Genomic DNA, 20,517 nt, shown 5'->3' with positions numbered 1-20,517 from the left:
CTCAGGCAAATGTAATTTTATCCGGGCAAGTCGTGACCCTCAGCATTCTCGGGCACATTGAAAATTCGTAGACTTTACTGTCTGTTAACATTTTGCAAATCAACAAATGTTTTAGCAAGGGATGTCATTTTAGAGATAGAAGGTTTAATGATGATGGGATCCGTATTAAAGCAAACTGTGTGTTTTTCTTTAAGAATTTTATTAAGGGAAGGATCATACAGATCTAAAGTTTTCAACATATTGGCTGTATTTATGTTAGCCTTAAATGAACAGTATCACATTAATACTTTTCTTTAGGGTTAATTAATAGAATTGGATAATACATATAATACATCTATACATTCCTATATCCACTTACCGGACTTGGGGACCAAAGCAGCCCTGGCAAAAATGCTCAAACCAGCCCGCTTACTTCATCTGCCTCTTTCCACCCATCCATTCTCTCTCTCTCCTTCTCAACTCTCTTCTTCCTGTGATCACTTTGCCTCTATTTCCTCCCTCCCTCTTTCTCTTTATCCCTCTTTTGAGGCCTCCCTATGCCTGTTGCAATTAACCAAAGTAGAATGGGCAACCGACAGAGGAACCAGCAGCGACCCTGGGTTTTTAAAACTGGGTCTGACTATTCCAGCCCATTGGGAAAATGCCCAGCGGAATATAAGGCTTGTCTGGCCCTGTTTACCTTCCGATATCTTGGTCCTCAATATTTGGTCCTTGATATTTTGGCTAAGATATTAGGAGAGCATAATATTCCTGCACTCGATATATTGCAGACTACAACCCACTACATACACAAGAAACCAGACATACAAATACTCTTATCTATCTATCTATCTATCTATCTATCTATCTATCTATCTATCTATCTATCTATCTATCTATCTATCTATCTATCTATCTATCTATCTATCTATCTATCTATCTATCTATCTATCTATCTATCTATCTATCTATCTATCTATCTGTCTGTCTGTCTGTCTGTCTGTCTGTCTGTCTGTCTGTCTGTCTGTCTGTCTGTCTGTCTGTCTGTCTGTCTGTCTGTCTGTCTGTCTGTCTGTCTATCTATCTATCTATCTATCTATCTATCTATCTATCTATCTATCTATCTATCCGTCTGTCTGTCTGTCTATCTCTTTCTCTTGCTCTCTCTCTCTCACTGTATCTCTCTCATCTTCAGATCGCACTAGGAATAAGGCAATAAGCATTGCAACTCAAACTTGACCAAAGGGTTGCTAAGAGAATGGCGTCTTTGCATTGTTACACTGATGGTGAATTTAAAATTAATTCCTTTCATTACATCCACTGGTATCAGCGAGGTGACAACATGTGGAGCCATGAAATAATATCTTTCTGTGTCACTGTGATAAAGTAAGGAAGTCTGGTTCTGCGCACCAAAAGTATTCAAGAAACATACTAAGAAAAATAAAATATTTTTTTTAAAAAGTCAATTTGAGACCTTTTTTTCTTCCTGCTCCATTTCAGTGCAGGTAGTAGACAAAAATATATTTTTTTATTTTCATTTCTGTTTTTCACAGGTTTCAAAATCTCTTGTCCTCTGGTATTTTAATTTACAGAAGTGTGAATGGACCCATTCAACAATGCCGGACTTGATATCCATTTGCTCATTATGTCAGTTAAACTTCATTTTAGACATGCCAACAAGAATTTGTCCAGGAAGAAGTAAGCAATAATCTTGGAATACTGCTCTTATTCTTTAAAATTCTTCAAAAATAAAAATGAGTTCCTGAGGTTGGTATTCTTTGTCTGTCTTCTAGGAACATATTTATCTTCTTAAAGTCCTTGAGGGGATCAAAGTAGAGAAAGACGTGAGGAACTTAGGGCAACTCTCAATAATAGGAGAATTTCTTTTGTGTTGCATTGGGCATTGAGAATTTGTTCTAAAATAAAAAATCAATCCTGGAAATCCATATTCCTCCAAACATCGGCATGCACTTTTTCCACGAGTAGTCATTAGTCATTGTGATAACATTGTTAACACAAAACAATTTACAGCAATTGAAGCAAGTCTCCGGAGCTTCATCTAGAGAGCCCAGTAAGGTGATGGTAAGAAGTGCGTCTTCTCACACCAGAGGAGGACAGGGTGGCTCCCCATTTGCGGAAGGAAATGATCCAATAATGTTGGTCAATTCCGCACTGGGACCTTTCTCCACAGGTTGTTCAGCTGGGCATCTTTCAAAGTCCCGGGAAATGTCTTCAAATGTTCGTCCCTTGGTCTCAGGGACTTGGAAGAAGGTGTAGAGGAAGAAGATGAGAAGAAATGCAGTGAAGATGATGAAGACATAAGAACCACAGTACACCTGGGTGTTATTAAAGAGAAGAAGTTGAAAGTATGTTAGTGTTTGCAAAGTGAGGTTGGATATGTCAGTTTTATGATAGTCCTCCACCAAAGATACCAAACAGATTCTTTCCCAGTGTTAATAATGAGCATAGGGGAAAACTCATGACAGCTTAGAAAACATTAGGAGATTCCCCACCAGATGAAATAATATAGTTCTAGCCCTCAGTAATGGTACCAAACTATGGGCAACCATGTGCCAGCTGACTGTAGATGGCCCCACAGGCCAAATACTAGTAGATCCTCATCATTTTACCTTAGTACATCCTAATTAAGAGGCACACACAAAGTATATGAAATGGCATCAAGCTAACCCTATTCCACAACTAATGCTAATGTTACAGACACTCATGGTCATACTGGAGACATCTCTGAAGATAACTTAATATTGACCCACACATATTCAATTTTAAACCAAGGCTTACACATCGTTCACGACAGCTCTGAAGATTTTCTAAAGAGACCTAGCATGTGGTGTGATCCTCCGTGCTGCAAATGTCACCTAGCGGATTAGGGCATAAAAGGCCAAGGTGACAGAAAATAGGGATAAGGTGGAAAACAGGCCGATGGAGAATAAAGAGTTGTTAGTGGCAGACATTATATAGGAACTTGCAAGTACAGGGTCAAGTTGTCTAGCAACATCAGTGGCTTTGGTTCTCTCTGCACCTCGTTATAATTTGCACTTGGCTATTCCACTCCAACACTTATTGTTCGCGCTCTATCAAGTTTCTTCAGTCCCCATGTGTTTTCCTGATCTGTGACTTACCTGTACCTACATTGTTACCTTTGCATGTTAGTTTTCTTCCCTCTATGAAGCTCCCTTCTTCCAGGTGCTGCAACAAGTTTCCATCCTTGTTCAGTTCCTGCATGGAGCTCCCTGTATGTTGGGGGAACTAGTTCCAGCTTATCTACTGACTGCTCCAGGTAAATCCATATGTGCGTGCTTTGAGTATATGCTATCCATTTCCCTTTGGTGTATTTCTTTCACTAATATATGTCCTGTCACCCATAAGTTGATACTCAGTCTGCTGTCAATTGGGATTGGAGGCCTTGAGCACTGTGTTATCCAATCCAGGTATTCTCACAACCCACCTGCTGGAATGTCTCTCCTTCCCTCACCTAATCCCATTTTCCCCTAAAACTGGGTCCTCTTTACCACCTTGGTTACCTAACAGAGGGGTAGGCGGAATCCTAAGGTGTAAAAGAAGGGATTGGCCTCGGCCACCATATATCAGAGCTCCATGATCGTGACAATAGCAACTGCAGAGAAACCTCCTTAGTTGTTTTACAAACGTTTCTCAACATGAATCACAATGTAAGGGGAAAGGTAATGCAACTTTATAGACTATTTGAAGTTGTTTGTCACTAACGCCTCAGCTAAGTTTCCACAGATCTGCAGGTTGTGGAAAAACTGGCATTTCCCAGTACTGAAGGGTTGCAAACCCACTAATATTCACCTGGCCTTTAAAAAAGTATGGGCTCCAATTACATCAACACCAAGGTACTCATTAACTGAAATCACACTGGCCTCAAGCTGGACGTTCCCAGAACCCATGGGAGGCACTCATACTGACCACAAATTGAGCATACCCAGTGTTCATGAGGTCCATGCTCATAGAAGACATGATGACCTAACCCAGACCTCTTGGGCAATACTAATAGTGACACAAAGCTTAGATGCCCTGCGTTCTAAAAGGTTAAGGTACCCAGAAACACACACTCAGAGTAAGTGAAGGCTCATCCTCATTTTTTGCAATCTTACCGCTGCATGTGGGAAGAGCATGCTCACAAGGAAGTTGGCTGTCCAGTTGCAACATCCGGAAACAGCCATGGCAGCTGGCCGTGGACCTTGGCTGAAAAGTTCTGCCACAATGAACCAGGGGATCGCGCCAGGTCCAACCTCAAAGAAGGCCACAAAGCCAAATATCGCCACAATGCAGACATAGCTCATCTGGAAGATGGTCTCCTATTGAAAGAATTGAGAACGACAGGGCATTTTAATGATTCAACGTGGAGGGAAGCGGGATACCGTTTATGAACAACAGGTGACCACACAAGCACACCTCCTGATGACCACTAAAGCTCGGTGTATCACATCAATCTCAAGTGAATGATGACTAATCCCCAGGTGACCCACCACTAACTACCTTTGTACAGCCATAGCCCTGTATGTTTTCCTTTGAACCCTATGTGTATCAACACTAACATAATCGATTCTGAGGTCAGGTCTTAATATTCTAAACTCAGATCTGACCATTAATGATTACATATGATACTGTGCCTCTTATGTTATCTGCTTCCTCAGGCAATTCATGCATATCGCTTTCCCCAGCCTAGCCTTCCACTGCATGTGGGTCGAGCAGGTTGGTGAGGTGGATCAAGAAGGCCTCACCTTGAGTTTGAGTGTGATGGTCATCAGGAGGGCACAGAAGAACATCCCACCAAGTCCTGTCAAGTGAAGGGTACGGCGTCCTGCTCGCTCCATGAGAAATACCTGCAATGTGAAGAGATAGTTAGAAAGAAGACAAAAAGGTGAACATCATGAATAACTAGTCTTATTCAAGTTAGTAACATGTCTCTTGGTATGGCAGCCAAGTTTGAAGTTTGGCAAAATAATTCTTTAACTCATGTATCTCTTCTTCTTTTATCCTGTCCATATGCAAGCTCTTCTCCTGCATTGGCCAATGGAATAGCTAATGAATGATTTTGAAATGTGCCTTACCGTTACAACAGTGAAAGCGACGTTGACAATTCCAGTACCAATGGTTGCGTACACTGGGTAAGCAACACCTGAGTCTTTGAAGATCATAGTGGAATAGTAGAAAACCTTGGGGAAGAGAAAGAAGATATGCTGGTTTCTCTAAAAAAGGAAACCTAAATCTACATTTTGTGTCAATGGATAGATTTATAGAGTTTGAAACATGGCCATCATGCAACCACTAGTTTAATTTCACGTTAGAAACTGAGACAACATCACATGGAGTGCATCATCATATCCTGGTTAATAGCAACATTAGCCATTGGGTCTACATTTGTCTACAAAACATTGTCCCTGCTTGAATTATGAGCATGAACTGACACAAAGCAATCTTACACATACAAGGGGTAAAACCCAGAGACCATCAACTATGAATTTCCCATCCAGTCCAAGTACACAGTATGTTGTTTTCCCAAAAGCTCACTCTGCTTCTGCAGAATTCTGTACTATTTAACATGCTATCAGACATTTGATTGCAATTGTTTCAACTGTGCCTTTTTCAAAAAGATTTTTAGATCAGTTAACTTAAGATTGCGGTAGGGAAGCTGAAGTGAGTTAGAGTATATCAACAACAAGTGCAGCATGATAAACCCCCACAGATTTTAGGTAGCTCCATGCTTGTGTGCTATTAAGATTATGGCACTAATGGTGGTCAAGCCTTTATAGATAAGCAGAGTATTTTTGTTTAACTACTTTTTTATGTACACAAGCTAAACCATGTGGCTTATCCTGGATGGGGTTCTGGGGATGATTAGAACTGGGTTTGGCTGGTGTGTCTCCATCTAATAATAGGGCAGAAGCTTTAGGGTTCCTCAATGCTGTGGATAGCTTTAGATAAGACTTACAGCATTTATGCCTGACAGCTGCTGAGAAAGCTGCAGAACGATGGCGATAAAGATGGGTTGGCGGTACTTGCTCACACAAAAGAGCTGAATGATCGACACTGACTTCTCCTGTGACATCTTGGCACTCTCTTCCTTCATCTCCTGGATGTCCTGTGATACATCGTCTGTGCTACGAAGCTTTTGCAGTACTGCAGACAAAAGGAAAGAATCAAGATTATTTGACATGGAGGTTGCCATATCAAGGAGCATCAACTACTTCCTCCCTGCTGACTCAGTCTTGTGTGTCTCAGGCAACTCTCTATATGCAGGGAGGTGTTATAAGAAGTCCTACTGAATGTAATAATATCACAATAATTACTAGAATTCCAGGTGCCCTCAATTTTGTTTTAAGAGGAACAGATGCTCCACTGTCACCAATAATCCCTAAGAAATTTCTGAAGCCCGAACAGTTTAAAAAAATCTCCCAATGGTGTGCATGTGTATATTTGTATATATATATATATATATATATATATATATATTCACTGAAAAAATCATAGGTTTCAGACATGTTATAGTTTGAATTAACATTTAAAAACCTTTGAAATTCACTGAAAAAACCATAGGTTTCAGGGGTGTTATAGTTAGCTGGACATTTCACTCTTACAAAACCATTGAAATTCCTCAGTTATAGTTAGTTCTAATAACTATAACTCGCGCGCCCGCAATCCACTGCTGATGACGTCACATATTACATCTACTAGATGATGTCATCAGTGATGTCATTTGAGATGTCATCAGTGAAGTCACTGACCATGTAATGAATAATGTAATATGTGACATCATCAGCTGTGGATTGCGGGCGCGCGAGTTATAGTTATTAGAACTAACTATAACGGAGGAATTTCAATGGTTTTGTAAGAGTGAAATGTCCAGCAAACTATAATACCCCTGAAACCTATGGTTTTTTCAGTGAATTTCAAAGCTTTTTTAAATGCTAATTCCTAACTATAACATGTCTGAAACCTATGGTTTTTTCAGTGAATTTCAAAGGTTTTTTAAATGCTAATTCCTAACTATAACATGTCTGAAACCTATGGTTTTTTCAGTGAATTTCAAAGGTTTTTTAAATGATATTTTTAAAATGCATTTCTTGTTCTAATTGTTTTTATATTATTTAACTACATTTTTTTAATCTACTTATTTTTTTTAAATTACACTACACTTAAAAAAAATATATATATTTTTTTATTATTTTAGATTCTTTTAAATATACTTATTTTATTTTTTTTAATTGGTTTTTTTTTGAGTCGCGCACCCAACGCGATAAGAAACAACCAACCCTATGCAAGAGAAATCGTGCACCCAACGCGTTAGGATGCGCGACTCCTAATTTTACCGTAAAAAATAAATAGCCCCTATCACTAATTTTTATTATCCCCGGGGACTCCATCCCCCGGGGCTTATAAAAACACGTTGGGGACCGTGTGGAGCGCCCCAAAGCCCCCACGGTCCCAGCCGGCTCCCCGCGTCCTGTGGGAGCCGGCATTGCTTTTCCACATGGGAAGCTGCTGACATGCAAAAGCAATATGTTTGGATTTTGAAAGAGAGAGCAGGTTTCCCTGCTCTCTCTTTCAAAATCCAAACGAAGTTTGTTATGGGAGGGCGGGAGACTCCCGCCCTCTCATAGCAAACAACAGTGTCCTGGGGGTGGGCACCCCAGGACACTGTAGGAGCCGGCCCTGGGGGGTGGCGGTCCCCAGTGCCCTCAAATGCTCCAGGAGGGGGGCCATGCAGCCCCCCTCCCTCAATAAATAAAGCCCCGAGGGCTGGTGGTCCCCGGGGCTTGGGGGGCCATTCACCCCCACCCTATTTATTTTGTAGCCCCGGGGTAGCGGTCCCCGGGGGGCCCCCCTTTTAATTTATTACGCAATTTGCCCCCGGGTTTTGGCACCCCGGGGGCTAATTATTAAGGAAGCGCGAAAGTCTGAGCTTCAATTTTTTTTTTTTTACGGCCGGATCCGCGCACCCTGCGTGCATTTTGCCGTTTAAAAAAAAGGAGCCCTGGGGGGTCCTTCTGGGACCCCCTAAGCAACACTAGAGGGTCAGACTATTTCTACCCTGCCCCCTTTACATCTTTCACACACTTATTTCCCTTACTTCCTCAGCCTCGCTTCTACCGAGGGACAAAATGGCTGCCAACAGTTCCTGGTTTCGAATGTTGACAGACACTTGACAGCCAATTAGCATTCAGCGCGTGATCGGGAGGGTGCGCACATGGTTCGCAGAGGGTGAGCTCAGGGTGCGCATAGGGTGCGCAGAACCTCCGAGTCCATAGATATATCTGAACTTTTAACTCTAATTTTCTCAGGAACTACTTAAACGGATTTACACCATTTAAGCAAAAGGCACGAGTCTGAACTGAGGAGTACCTCTTTGCCAAATTTTGTGTAATTCCGTTCAGCAGTTCGAGCTGTAGCTGCGTCAAAAGGTCCTATGGGAAATTGCATAGGGAAAACGCGTTTTGGGACCCCCCTTTTTTCTCGGCCCTCGCTTGACGAATCACCACGAAACTTTCAGGATAGGAGCGGACCGGAGCTGCCCAAAAGTTTGGAAAATCTCGCGAAGATTCGTCAACCGGCGCCAGACGTATTGGGAATAGAATGTTGCGGATTTCCTATGGAAAATAGGTCCTAACTATAACTACCTACTGGTTACCGCCAGTAGGTAATATATATATATATATATATATATATATATATATATATATATATATATATATATATATATATATATATATATATATATATACCGATACAAAGAAGAGAAAACGCACTCTCAGAGGTCAGTCGTTTTTTAATTAATAATCGCTACGCGTTTCGACACAACTCGTGTCTTGCTCACACGATTTTTTGCACGGTACCCAAACGTACATATAGTTGTATGTAAACATAAAAGAAGTGCTAACATATTGCTCACTTAAAGCTGTGTAAGCGGCCGCCATTTCTGAACAGGTTAAAGCTTCATGCAATTGAATGAATACGTACATATTTCCTTGCCGAAGGGTTAGCAATTGGACTGTACAACAACTTGCTAATCAACATTACTGAACTGTAAATTATAGTAATGTAAAATCATGATTACGTAAAATTGAGTGACTGGTCCGTGTTTACTATACAACACACTGCTGGTGCAGGCTTGAAGGCATTTCTACAAACTTTATAGATTGCATGTTGCCTCACACGAACAAAATTACTTGCAAACGAGGAATTACTGAAGCTATGTGCTCCTAGCTTTAATGTGCCATTTGGTATTTGAGTTATGCTTTCAAAATGTTATGGGTGTAGTTTGAATATGGGGCACTAGTCCTCTGACAAATCAATAATTGAGTGCGTAGTCCGAGAACCCTAAGCTGGACTTTTAAATATGCATGCTTGCCAACACGTAAACATCAACGTATGCGGCACTAGTCCGCTTGATGCATATACTTATGGCTCACATAGCTTCAGTAATTCCTCGTTTGCAAGTAATTTTGTTCGTGTGAGGCAACATGCAATCTATAAAGTTTGTAGAAATGCCTTCAAGCCTGCACCAGCAGTGTGTTGTATAGTAAACACGGACCAGTCACTCAATTTTACGTAATCATGATTTTACATTACTATAATTTACAGTTCAGTAATGTTGATTAGCAAGTTGTTGTACAGTCCAATTGCTAACCCTTCGGCAAGGAAATATGTACGTATTCATTCAATTGCATGAAGCTTTAACCTGTTCAGAAATGGCGGCTGCTTACACAGCTTTAAGTGAGCAATATGTTAGCACTTCTTTTATGTTTACATACAACTATATGTACGTTTGGGTACCGTGCAAAAAATCGTGTGAGCAAGACACGAGTTGTGTCGAAACGCGTAGCGATTGTTAATTAAAAAACGACTGACCTCTGAGAGTGCGTTTTCTCTTCTTTGTATCGGCATTTGGATTATCCGGCATTGGGTTCGCCGGACAGCGCACCACCTGACGAGGGCTTGGATCCCGGAAGGACCCGCCTGATATTGATATATATATATATATATATATTCACTGAAAAAACCATATGTTTAAGGCACGTTATAGTTAGGAATTAGCATTTAAAAAACCTTAGAAATTCACTGAAAAAACCATAGGTTTCAGGGGCGTTATAGTTAGCTGGACTTTTCACTCATACAAAACCATTGAAATTCCCCCGTTATAGTTAGTTCAGCTAACTATAACTCGCGTGCCCGCAATGCACTGCTGATGACGTCACATATTACATCACTCATGACATGGTCAGTGACATCACTCATGACATCACTGATGACATCTCAAATGATATCACTGATGACATCATCCAGTGAATGTGTGTTTTTCTGAAAATTACATATGTTTTATATATGTATATCTCAAGGTCGATGGAAGAATAAATGGGTATATAAGTGTCTAAATGGATGATTTGTTTTTGAAAAATTGATTGTATAACTGACTGATTAAGTGTATCTTAGTGAATACATGGCTTAGTGAGTAATGTTTAAATGTGTAAATATCTGTATCAGTCTCTCACTTTGTGTATAAGTGGCTGCATGGGTTGGTGAGTAGCTACATGAGTGTCTATATAGGTTATTAGTTGGTTTTTTGAGTATCAGTATGAGTGTCTGAGTGTCTGTATGGTTCGGTGGGGGGTATTACGTAGTGCATAGGTGCATGAATGAGTGACTCACTGTTTGTATGTGTTGAAGACAGCATGTGTGCAGGACTGTATGGGTGGATGAGTGTGTGCATGGGTGTGTTAGTGAGTGATAGACTGTCTCAATAGTGTCTAATGAGTAACTACATATGTTTTAAACTAGTATATGTGACTATTGGTGTATATAAGTGAGTATATGTGAGAGTGAGAGATTGAAAGAGTTCCTGTATGAATAAGTATGTGTTTCTATAAGTGATTGTTTAAAAGACTAAGTATGTGTAAGTTTCTGTAGAAGTAAGTGTGGTGGTGTGTGTATAACTGTATATGCAAGTAAATGGATGTTTGATTCTTTATTAGCATGAGTGACTATGTGTGTGAGTAACTCTATGGATGAGTGGCGTTGTGTAACAGGATGTATAGGTGTGTGAGTACATATGATGAGTGAGTACATGTATGAGTGACTGTATAGGACTGTTGGTGAATGAGTGTATGTGTATGTGGATCTTAGAATTACTGAATAGGTTGTTGTAACTGGTATTGGTATCTCCATTGTTTTGAAAATTGTAGTTTCTATTTTTGAATGTGTGTATCAAAGGTTATATTAGGGGAAGAGGAGGTCTGCGACTCTATCACAAGGATGATGTCATCAGTGATGTCATTAGTGATGTCATTTGAGATGTCATCAGTGATGTCATGAGTGATGTCACTGACCATGTCATGAGTGATGTAATACGTGACGTCATCAGCAGTGCATTGCGGGCGCGCGAGTTATAGTTAGCTGAACTAACTATAATGGGGGAATTTCAATGGTTTTGTATGAGTGAAAAGTCCAGCTAACTATAACGCCCCTGAAACCTATGGTTTTTTCAGTGAATTTCTAAGGTTTTTTAAATGCTAATTTCTAACTATACCTACAGAGATAGGACATGTGAAGAAAGAAGAAAAAACGCACAGAAAGAAAAAAAAGAAATGCAGAAAGAAGCAACAGAAGTCCTCAAAGACGAAGAAAAGTGCAGGAAGAAGGATAACGTGCAGAAAGAACAAACAGAAGAGCAGAAAGAAGCCTTGTTGCAAAATCATCCTGTACCCTCAACTTTTTCAGACGGATACTGGTGGTAACTGAGTCTGACTAACCAGTCCTAGAGCCAGTGCTATGTTAAAAGACACTCAGAATACAGTGAAAACACCTACATACACTAGGGAACACTATGCGTAGGGGTCCCCCTGTGATCAGCATGACCTCCTCTGTAAGCCCCTAGTATATAATAGGGCAGGGAATTAAAACTACCTCTTAAAACGCGCCACAGGGCGTGTTTGCACACGTCACCTCAGGCCCCGTCCCCTCACTTCCCCACTGTGTAAAAACGCCCTGTGGCCGTTTTAAGTCGGGAGATTAAGTCCCCTTGAATCCTGAGGGTCCCTAGGGTCCAACTAGACCACTAGGTACCTCCAGTAAGCGCCACAGAGCTGCGTTGCAGAGAGATGCAAAAAGGGGCACGGCCTAGACCACCTCTCTGCAACGCAGCGGAGTGGTGCTTACTGGAAGCACCTGGTGGGCTAGTTGGCCCCCAGGGTCCCTCAGGATTGAAGGGGAATTATTTCCCCAACTTAAAACGCACCACAGGGCTTGTTTGCACATGTTAACTCAGGCCCCGTCCCCTCCCTTCACCACTGTGTAAACACGCCCTGTGGCCGTTTTTAGTTGGGAGATTAAGTTCATTTGAATCCTGAGGGTCCCTAGGGTCCAACTAGCCCACTAGGTACCTCCAGTATGCGCCACAGAGCTGCGTTGCAGAGAGGTGTAAAAAGTGGCACGGTCTGGACCACCTCTCTGCAACGCAGCTCAGTGGCGCTTACTGGAAGCACCTGGTGGGCTAGTTAGCCCCCAGGGGCCCTCAGGATTGAAGGGGAATTATTTCCCCAACTTAAAACGCGCCACAGGGCTTGTTTGCACACGTTAACTCATGCCCCGCCCCCTCCCTTCACCACTGTTTAATCACGCCCTGTGGCCGTTTTTAGTTGGGAAATTAAGTTAATTTGAATCCTGAGGGTCCCTAGGGTCCAACTATCCCACTAGGTACCTCCAGTATGCGCCACAGAGCTGCGTCGCAGAGAGGTGTAAAAAGTGGCACGGCCTGGACCACCTCTCTGCAACGCAGCTCAGTGGCGCTTACTGGAAGCACCTGGTGGGCTAGTTAGCCCCCAGGGGCCCTCAGGATTGAAGGGGAATTATTTCCCCAACTTAAAACGCGCCATAGGGCGTGTTTGCACACGTCACCTCAGGCCCCGTCCCCTTCCTTCCCCACTGTGTAAACATGCCCTGTGGCCGTTTCTTAAGTTGGGAGATTAAGTCCCCTTGAATCCTGAGGATCCCTAGGGGCAAAATAGCCCACTATGTACGTCCAGTAAGCGCCATTGCAGAGAGGTGTAAAAAGGGACACGGCCTGCACCACCTCTCTGCAACGCAGAGCAGTGGCACTTACTGGAAGCACTTGGTGGGCTAGTTGGCCCCCAGGGTCCCTCAGGATTGAAAGGGAATTATTTCCCCAACTTAAAACGCGCCACAGGGCGTGTTTGCACACGTCACCTCAGGCCCCGTCCCCTCCCTTCACCACTGTGTAAACGCGCCCTGTGGCCGTTCTAAGTTGAGAGATTAAGTCCCCTTGAATCCTAAGGGTCCCTAGGGTCAAACTAGCCCACTAGGTACCTCCAGTAAGCACCACAGAGCTGCGTTGCATAGAGGTGTAAAAAGGGGCGTGGCCTCAGAACACCTGTCTGCAACGCTGCTCCCTGGCGCACACTGGAGATACCTGTTGGGCTAGTTGGCCCTCAGGGACCCTCAGTATTGAAGGGGAATTAATTCCCCAACTTACAACTGGCCAGGGGCGCGTTTGCAGAGTGCTGCAAGGAGGGGGCGTGGCCTCCAGCGCGATGCCGGTCTTTTATTTATTTTATTTTTTTAAGAAGGAGGGCTGTGCGGCCCCCCTTCTTTTTCTAATTTACTGGCCCTGGGGACCCCATCCCCCAGGGCCTGCACCCTAATTTGTTTTGTTGAAAAAAAAGATTTGGCCCACCCAAGGCCTTAATCGGCCCCAGGGACCCCAACCCCCGGGTCATGGCCTTTTTTTAATTTAAATTCTTTAGGAGGGGGCTGCGTTGCCCCCCTCCTCAGGCCACCCATGGCTCCGGTGACCCCATCCCCCGGGGCCGGCCTTTGTTTTTTATTATTTTAAAAATATATATATTTATAGAAACACCTAGGATATGCTGGTCAAACCATATGTACCTATCACCATGACGATTTGCGTGATATTCATTAAAAGGCGACTATGCATAGAATGAATCCACATGGAATGTATTTACACCGCTAGTGAAGCTCTGACGTGTCTGACGCCCTACCGTGCCTAATCCCGGCGCCCCCGCCGGTCGGTACTCTCCAAGTAGACACCCTTGTCGTTTATTTATACAAACATGGGTAGCTATTGACGGGCACATTTAATATACACGCACACCAAGCCATTCAAAGGGGATTCAACAAAAATTCGACCAAACTATGCAAGAAACCCCCCTCACGGTTAATAAAAAACACATCCACCGCCGGATGTGTAATACTTTTTATTTTACTCTCTGGAAAGGAGACGAACCTCACTTGAGAGTCCCAGCGTGCTCCTGGCTGAGCCCAATGCTGTGTTAGCCACCAGTGCCCGCCGATTGCCTCACACCTCTGTGTTGTATTCCACCAGCTAGTGCGTATGCTATGACACTCTCTAGCCCATGTGCACTGTAACACCACCCCGTGAATATGTCATGCCACACTTGCCTTCGCACGGGTTATATTGCCCCATCTAACGTGCCTTCCTCGATGTGTATGTTATAACGCACAGCGCTATGCCATACATATTACAATCTGGGATCCATATCTTTGTCACAGTGCATATGCAACGTTACACTCCCCAGCACATATTTTATATTACAACTTTAGAGACTAGTTATGTTACACAACACTGCCCTGTGCATATTACACTCCAAGGCGCATATCGCATAGCACGCGCTAGTGCCTGTGCTATCTCGCGCTCTCCAATGAATCTGTCATTGCGCACAATGTATTGCATATTATATTTCACGGCCCGGTTCATCTTATATCACACTTTTTGGTGCATAGTTTATACCATATACTACATCTAGTTTTCATTTTCAATCGTGCTCTCAGGACTATGTTCTATATAACACTGCGTCCACCTACCCTTTTCACGGGCATTACATTTTGCGATGGGGGTGGAGGGTCAGGGGGTGTTTCTGCCAAGTGAGCCCGGAGTCACAGTCACAAACGTCCTCTTCTTCCTGAATAAAAGTGAGATTATGCTGCATACTTGTTCATATTTTAAGTAGTTCGCACAGACACACATTTTAAAAACAATAAAGTTCCTAATACCCACCTTCTCTGAACAGTTAGCTTGCTGCCCCATCCACCTCCTCCCTATCCTCTGTTGTCTGAATCCATGGACTAGCCTCCTCCCTCCTGCCATGCATGGTCTGATGTGCTGCCACTGCCCTCCATTTAGCATGATGTACCAGTCCACTCCTCCTGCCCTCCATTGCCCAATTCTATGGCCCATCATTGACCTCCTGCTTAGCCACTGTGCTTAGCTTGTTGCCCCTATTCTCCTTCCCCCTGCCCTCTGATGTCTTTGTGCATGCCCCTGCTCCATCCTTTTTGCCCACTATGTTCCATGGACCTGCCACTCCTATCTACTCTGAGTATTCTGTTGAGCTGCCACTCCTCTCCCACCTGCCTAGCATTGTCAGATGACTGTAACCTGTCCCTGCCACCTCCACCCTGCCTGTCCACATGCCATGCCCCTATCCCCTTCCTCCTGTCCTCCATGGTCCATTTTACTGCCACACCCTTTTGCCCTCCCTGATCTGTTGTGCTGCAACTGCTCCTCCTGCCTGCCCCGCGCGGTCTGTTGTGAGGCCCCTTCCCCTGAACTCTCTTGTCTGTGCCCAGGTCCTGACCCTCCCTTCTATCCTCTATGGTCCTTTGTGCATGCCCCTGCACCCTCCTTCTTGCCCATCATAGCCATTGTGCTGCCACTAACCCTCCCGCTTGCCATGCATGGTCTTCTGTGCTGCCATGGCCCCTCCCACCTTCCCTGTGTGGTCAGCTAGCTGCCCCTGACCCCCTCCCACCTTCCCTCCATGGTCTGTGTGTATGCCACCATAGTCTCATTGTTGCTCTCCATGGTGTGTCTTGTTTCTAGTGCCCATCCTGCCTGACCTCCATGGTCATCTTGCTGCTCCTGCCCTGCCACCTTGCCCCCAGCCCTCTGTTTCCATATGCAGACCCCCTATTCCCTCCCTCCTGGCTTGTCTGTTCCATTGTAATGCCCCTGATCCGTCCCTCCTGCCCTTTATGGTCTGTTATGCTGCAGCTTTCTCTCCTGTCTGTCCATTATGGTCAGCTAGCTACCATTGCCTCTTTCCCATCTGTTCTCTGTTGTCCATGTGCATGGTCCTGTCCCCTCCCTATTGCTTTCTATGGATTGTTGTGCTGCACTCCCGTCCCGCATGCGCTGTGTGGTGTATTGTGCTGCTGCAAACCCTGATGCCTGCCCTGTAGGGTCAGTTTGGTGCACCTCTCCATGTCCCTCCTGTCCTCTGTTATCCGAGTCCATGTCCCTACCCCAATTCCTCCTGCCTACCATGATTCAATGTACCATACTTGCGAACATTTTGAACTTGGTAAGAGGGAGATTTTGAAAAAAAACTGGGGTTTTGATTTTCCCCTTTGAGTTACATTGAAAAAGAGGAGATTGTAGACAGGAGACCGATCAAATAAAGCCCATTTGAGCTTAAAAACATTGGACGTTTCCTGGCTGAAACGGCTCTGTTGGCATGTATGGTTGTACTACCACTGCCTCTTCCTTCTGCCCACAATGGTCTATTATATTGCCACAGCCTCTCTTGCCAGTCCTGTATTGTTGGTTTGCTGCTCCTGCCCCCTTTCCACTGCCCTCCATAGTCTGTTGTGCTGCCACTGCCCTTCCTGCCTGCCCAGTGTGGTCAAATTGTTGCCTCTGCACTCTCCTACCTGCCTTCAATTTTCAGAGTCCGTGCCCCTGGCCTCTGCCTCTCAACAGTATCCCAATGAACAACTAGATTGCTAACATTCTATATTTATTACAAAAGTGTGGAACGCCTGATGTCATCTTGATGTAATCAAAACTGTAATACCTAGAGTATTTCCTTTAGAAATTACATATATGAGAGGGTCTTATTTGCATCAAAATTATGGTTAGTGCTCTAAAAAACTAAAATGAGGACATATTTTCTGAGTTTTCAAATAGCGACAAAGAACTTTTAAATTATTTGTAATCTTTATGTTTTTTTATCCAGTTGACCACTTGATTAAATGTTGCACCTTGGCGAGAGGATGTGGTGTTACTTCCAGAGCTGCAGACTTTGCAACTGGGGAACCAGGTTGGAGTTTCTGCTTCAGCTCAACATTCTGTGATTGTGGTCAAATCACTTAATCTCCCCATGTCTACAACCAAAATGAATTTGATCTTGTGTGATGTAACCAATGATCATGTAAAAGCATTCCAATACCTGACAAGTCTGCACTATATAAAACTGCAAATACACAAAAAATAAGTGTTTTGCACACTTCTATCATTGGGCTACATGTGGGCTACATCTGGGTGATATTTGTGCTGCATTTAGGCTCTTTTGTGTCTGGTGGCCATCTTGGGAGATTTATTTGTTATGAAGTTTCCTAATTTCCTCATTTACTGCACTCTCCTCAGTAGGAAATGCTTTCAGTTTTTTACTTTGATTCCATCAAGAAGGTATTCAGATATGTCACACATTTGCGATAAATTCTGAATGTTACCACTCTAGTTGCTCATTAGATCACTGTAGTAAAGCTACTGCTCACCACGGAAGTCTGCTGCTGGTATTAAAAGTGCATGTTTCAGTCTGCATATCAGAATTTTTTAATGAAGTAGAAGAGGATTTGAGAAGTCACTCAAAATGTGCCCTAATTTTTCTTTCTTCAGCACTAATCATAATTTCTATGGCAAAATGAACCCCCTCACTGTGTTACTTTTTAAATTAAATGTTTTAAGTTTCACCAGTTTATTCCAATCAAGATGGCTTCAGGTGTGCCATACTTTTGTCATAAGTAAGACAGTAAGCGCTCTAGTTGTTCTTAAGAACACTCTGGGACATTTTGTCATTAGGCTATACTTGGGCTACATCTGGGTGATATTTTGGCTACATTTGGGCTCTTTTGTCTCTGGTGGCCATCTTGGGAGATTTATTTGTTATGAAGTTTCCTAATTTCCTCATTTACTGCAGTCTCCTCAGTGGGAATACTTTCAGTTTTTTATTTTGGTTCCATCAAGAAGGCATTCAGATGTGTCACACATTTGCCATAAATTCTGAATGTTAGCACTCTAGTTGCTGATTAGATCACTGTGTAAAACTACTGCTCACCAGGGAAGTCTGCTGCTGGTATTCAAAGTGCATGTTTCAGTCTGCATGTCAGAATTTGTTTATGAAATAGAAAAGGATTTGAGAAGTCAAAATGTGCCCTAATTTTTCTTTCTGCAGAACTAATCATAATTTCTATGGCACAATGAACCCCCTCATTTTGTTCCTTTGTAAATTAAATGTTTTAAGTGTTACCACTTTATTCCAATCAAGATGGCTTCAGGTGTGCCATACTTTTGTCATAAGTAAGACTGTTAGCGCTCTAGTTGTTCGTTAGAACACTCTGGGACATTCTGTCATTGGGCTATACTTGGGCTACATCTGGGTGATATTTGGGCTACATTTGGGCTCTTTTGTCTCTGGTGGCCATCTTGGGAGATTTATTTGTTATGAAGTTTCCTAATTTCCTCATTTACTGCAGTCTCCTCAGTAGGAAATACTTTCAGTTTTTTACTTGGTTCCATCAAGAAGGCATTCAGATGTGTCACACATTTGCCATAAATTCTGAATGTTAGCACTCTAGTTGCTCATTAGATCACTGTAGTAAAGCTACTGCTCACCAGGGAAGTCTGCTGCTGGTATTCAAAGTGCATGTTTCAGTCTGCATGTCAGAATTTTTTTATGACATAAAAGAGGATTTGAGAAGTCAAAATGTGCCCTAATTTTTCTTTCTGCAGCACTAATCATAATTTCTATGGCAAAATGAATCCCCTCATTGTGTTCCTTTGTAAATTAAATGTTTTAAGTGTTACCACTTTATTCTATTCAAGATGGCTTCAGGTGTGCCATACTTTTGTCATAAGTAAGACTGTTAGCGCTCTAGTTGTTTGTTAGAACACTCTGGGACATTCTGTCATTGGGCTATACTTGGGCTACATCTGGGTGATATTTGGGCTACATTTGGGCTCTTTTGTCTCTGGTGGCCATTTTGGGAGACTTATTTGTTATGATGTTTCCTAATTTCCTCATTTACTACAGTCTTCTCGGTAGGAAATACTTTCAGTTTTTTACTTTGATTCCATCAAGAAGGCATTCAGATGTGTCACAAATTTGCCATAAATTCAGAATGTTAGCACTCTAGTTGCTTATTAGATCACTGTAGTAAAGCTACTGCTCACCAGGGAAGTCTGCTGCTGGTATTGAAAGTGCATGTTTCAGTCTGCATGTCAGAATTTTTTCATGAAATAGAAGAGGATTTGAGAAGTCACTCAAAATGTGCCCTAATTTTTCTTTCTGCAGCACTAATCATACTTTCTATGGCAAAATGAACCCCCTCATTTTGTTCCTTTTTAAATTAAATGTTTTAAGAATTACCACTTTATTCCAACCAATATGGCTTCAGGTGTGCCATACGTTTGTCATAAGTAGGACTGTTAGCGCTCTAGTTGTTCTTTAGAACACTCTGGGAAGCTGCAGTAGAACACAAAGGAATCAACTGACAGTCTCTGCCCTTGTTGGATGTACATGTTTTACTGAGAATGTCAGACTTCATTCTCACATGACTGAGAAAGATAATGTGAATTTACAGAAAATATGCTCTCAGTTAGCTTATAGATCACCTTCCGAACCTCTGTGGGAAAAACATGAGAAAATAGTTTTCTCTCAAACATGATTCATGATATCACAGCAGAAGGCTTTTTCACATGGTAAAATCACCTTAGAACACACCACAATTCCTAAAATGAGTATGGTACCATCAACAAATGATTTATAATGTAACTAAAGTCTTAAAACCTTCTATTAACTGCAATGCTTTAATGAGGTGCTATCATGTATTTTGGTCCCAAAATGGCTGCCAACACTTCTTGGATGAAGTGCTGACAGCCAATCAGATCTCACGATGAGATGTGTGGTTAGGCTCCGCCCAGATATATATGTGATTTTACTTTTGATTTTCTCAGGAACAACTGAACGGATTTACACCATTTAAGCAAAAGGCACATGACTACCTCTTTGCCAAATTTCAAGTAATTCTGTTCAGCCGTTCGGGCTGTACCTTCGACTAAAGGTCCTCTGGGATAATGCATAGGGAAAACGCGTTTTGGGACCCCCCTTTTTTCTCAGACCCCGCTTGACGAATCACCCCGAGACTTTCAGGGTAGGAGCTGAGCAGAGCGCCCCATTAGTTTTGAAAATTTCACGAAGATAAGTCAACCGGCGCCAAAGTTATTCAAAATTGAATTTGCAGATTTCCTATGGGAACTCGGTCCTAACTATAACTATCTACCGCCAGTAGATAATATATATAAATATATATATATATGTATATATATATATATATATATATATATATATACATATATTATCTACTGGCGGTCGCCAGTAGATAGTTATAGTTAGGACCGTGTTTCCATAGGAAATCCGCAACATTCTATTTGGAATAACT

At 42.6% G+C, this 20,517-nt stretch overlaps 1 protein-coding gene across 1 annotated transcript in view; it reads right to left on the bottom strand.

The window, feature by feature from the left end:
* Positions 1 to 213: 213 nt before the first annotated feature.
* The window catches only part of LOC146812799 (solute carrier family 2, facilitated glucose transporter member 3-like), an 88,110-nt gene continuing 67,806 nt past the window's right edge, over positions 214 to 20,517 (bottom strand). The window contains exons 6-10 of the mRNA XM_085619912.1: positions 5,957 to 6,144; positions 5,076 to 5,180; positions 4,746 to 4,847; positions 4,116 to 4,319; positions 214 to 2,315 (exon numbers count right to left, since the gene is read on the bottom strand). Of these exons, the coding sequence (XP_085476038.1) occupies positions 2,079 to 2,315; positions 4,116 to 4,319; positions 4,746 to 4,847; positions 5,076 to 5,180; positions 5,957 to 6,144 (836 nt within the window). The 3' untranslated portion in view covers positions 214 to 2,078. The remainder of the gene's footprint in view (positions 2,316 to 4,115; positions 4,320 to 4,745; positions 4,848 to 5,075; positions 5,181 to 5,956; positions 6,145 to 20,517) is intronic.

The sequence above is a fragment of the Triturus cristatus genome, chromosome 7, assembly GCF_964204655.1.
Source record: "Triturus cristatus chromosome 7, aTriCri1.1, whole genome shotgun sequence".
In the NCBI taxonomy this organism is placed as follows: domain Eukaryota; kingdom Metazoa; phylum Chordata; class Amphibia; order Caudata; family Salamandridae; genus Triturus; species Triturus cristatus.
The sequence above is the reverse complement of the archived record's forward strand: the minus strand, read 5'-3'. Positions and strand labels throughout refer to the sequence as shown.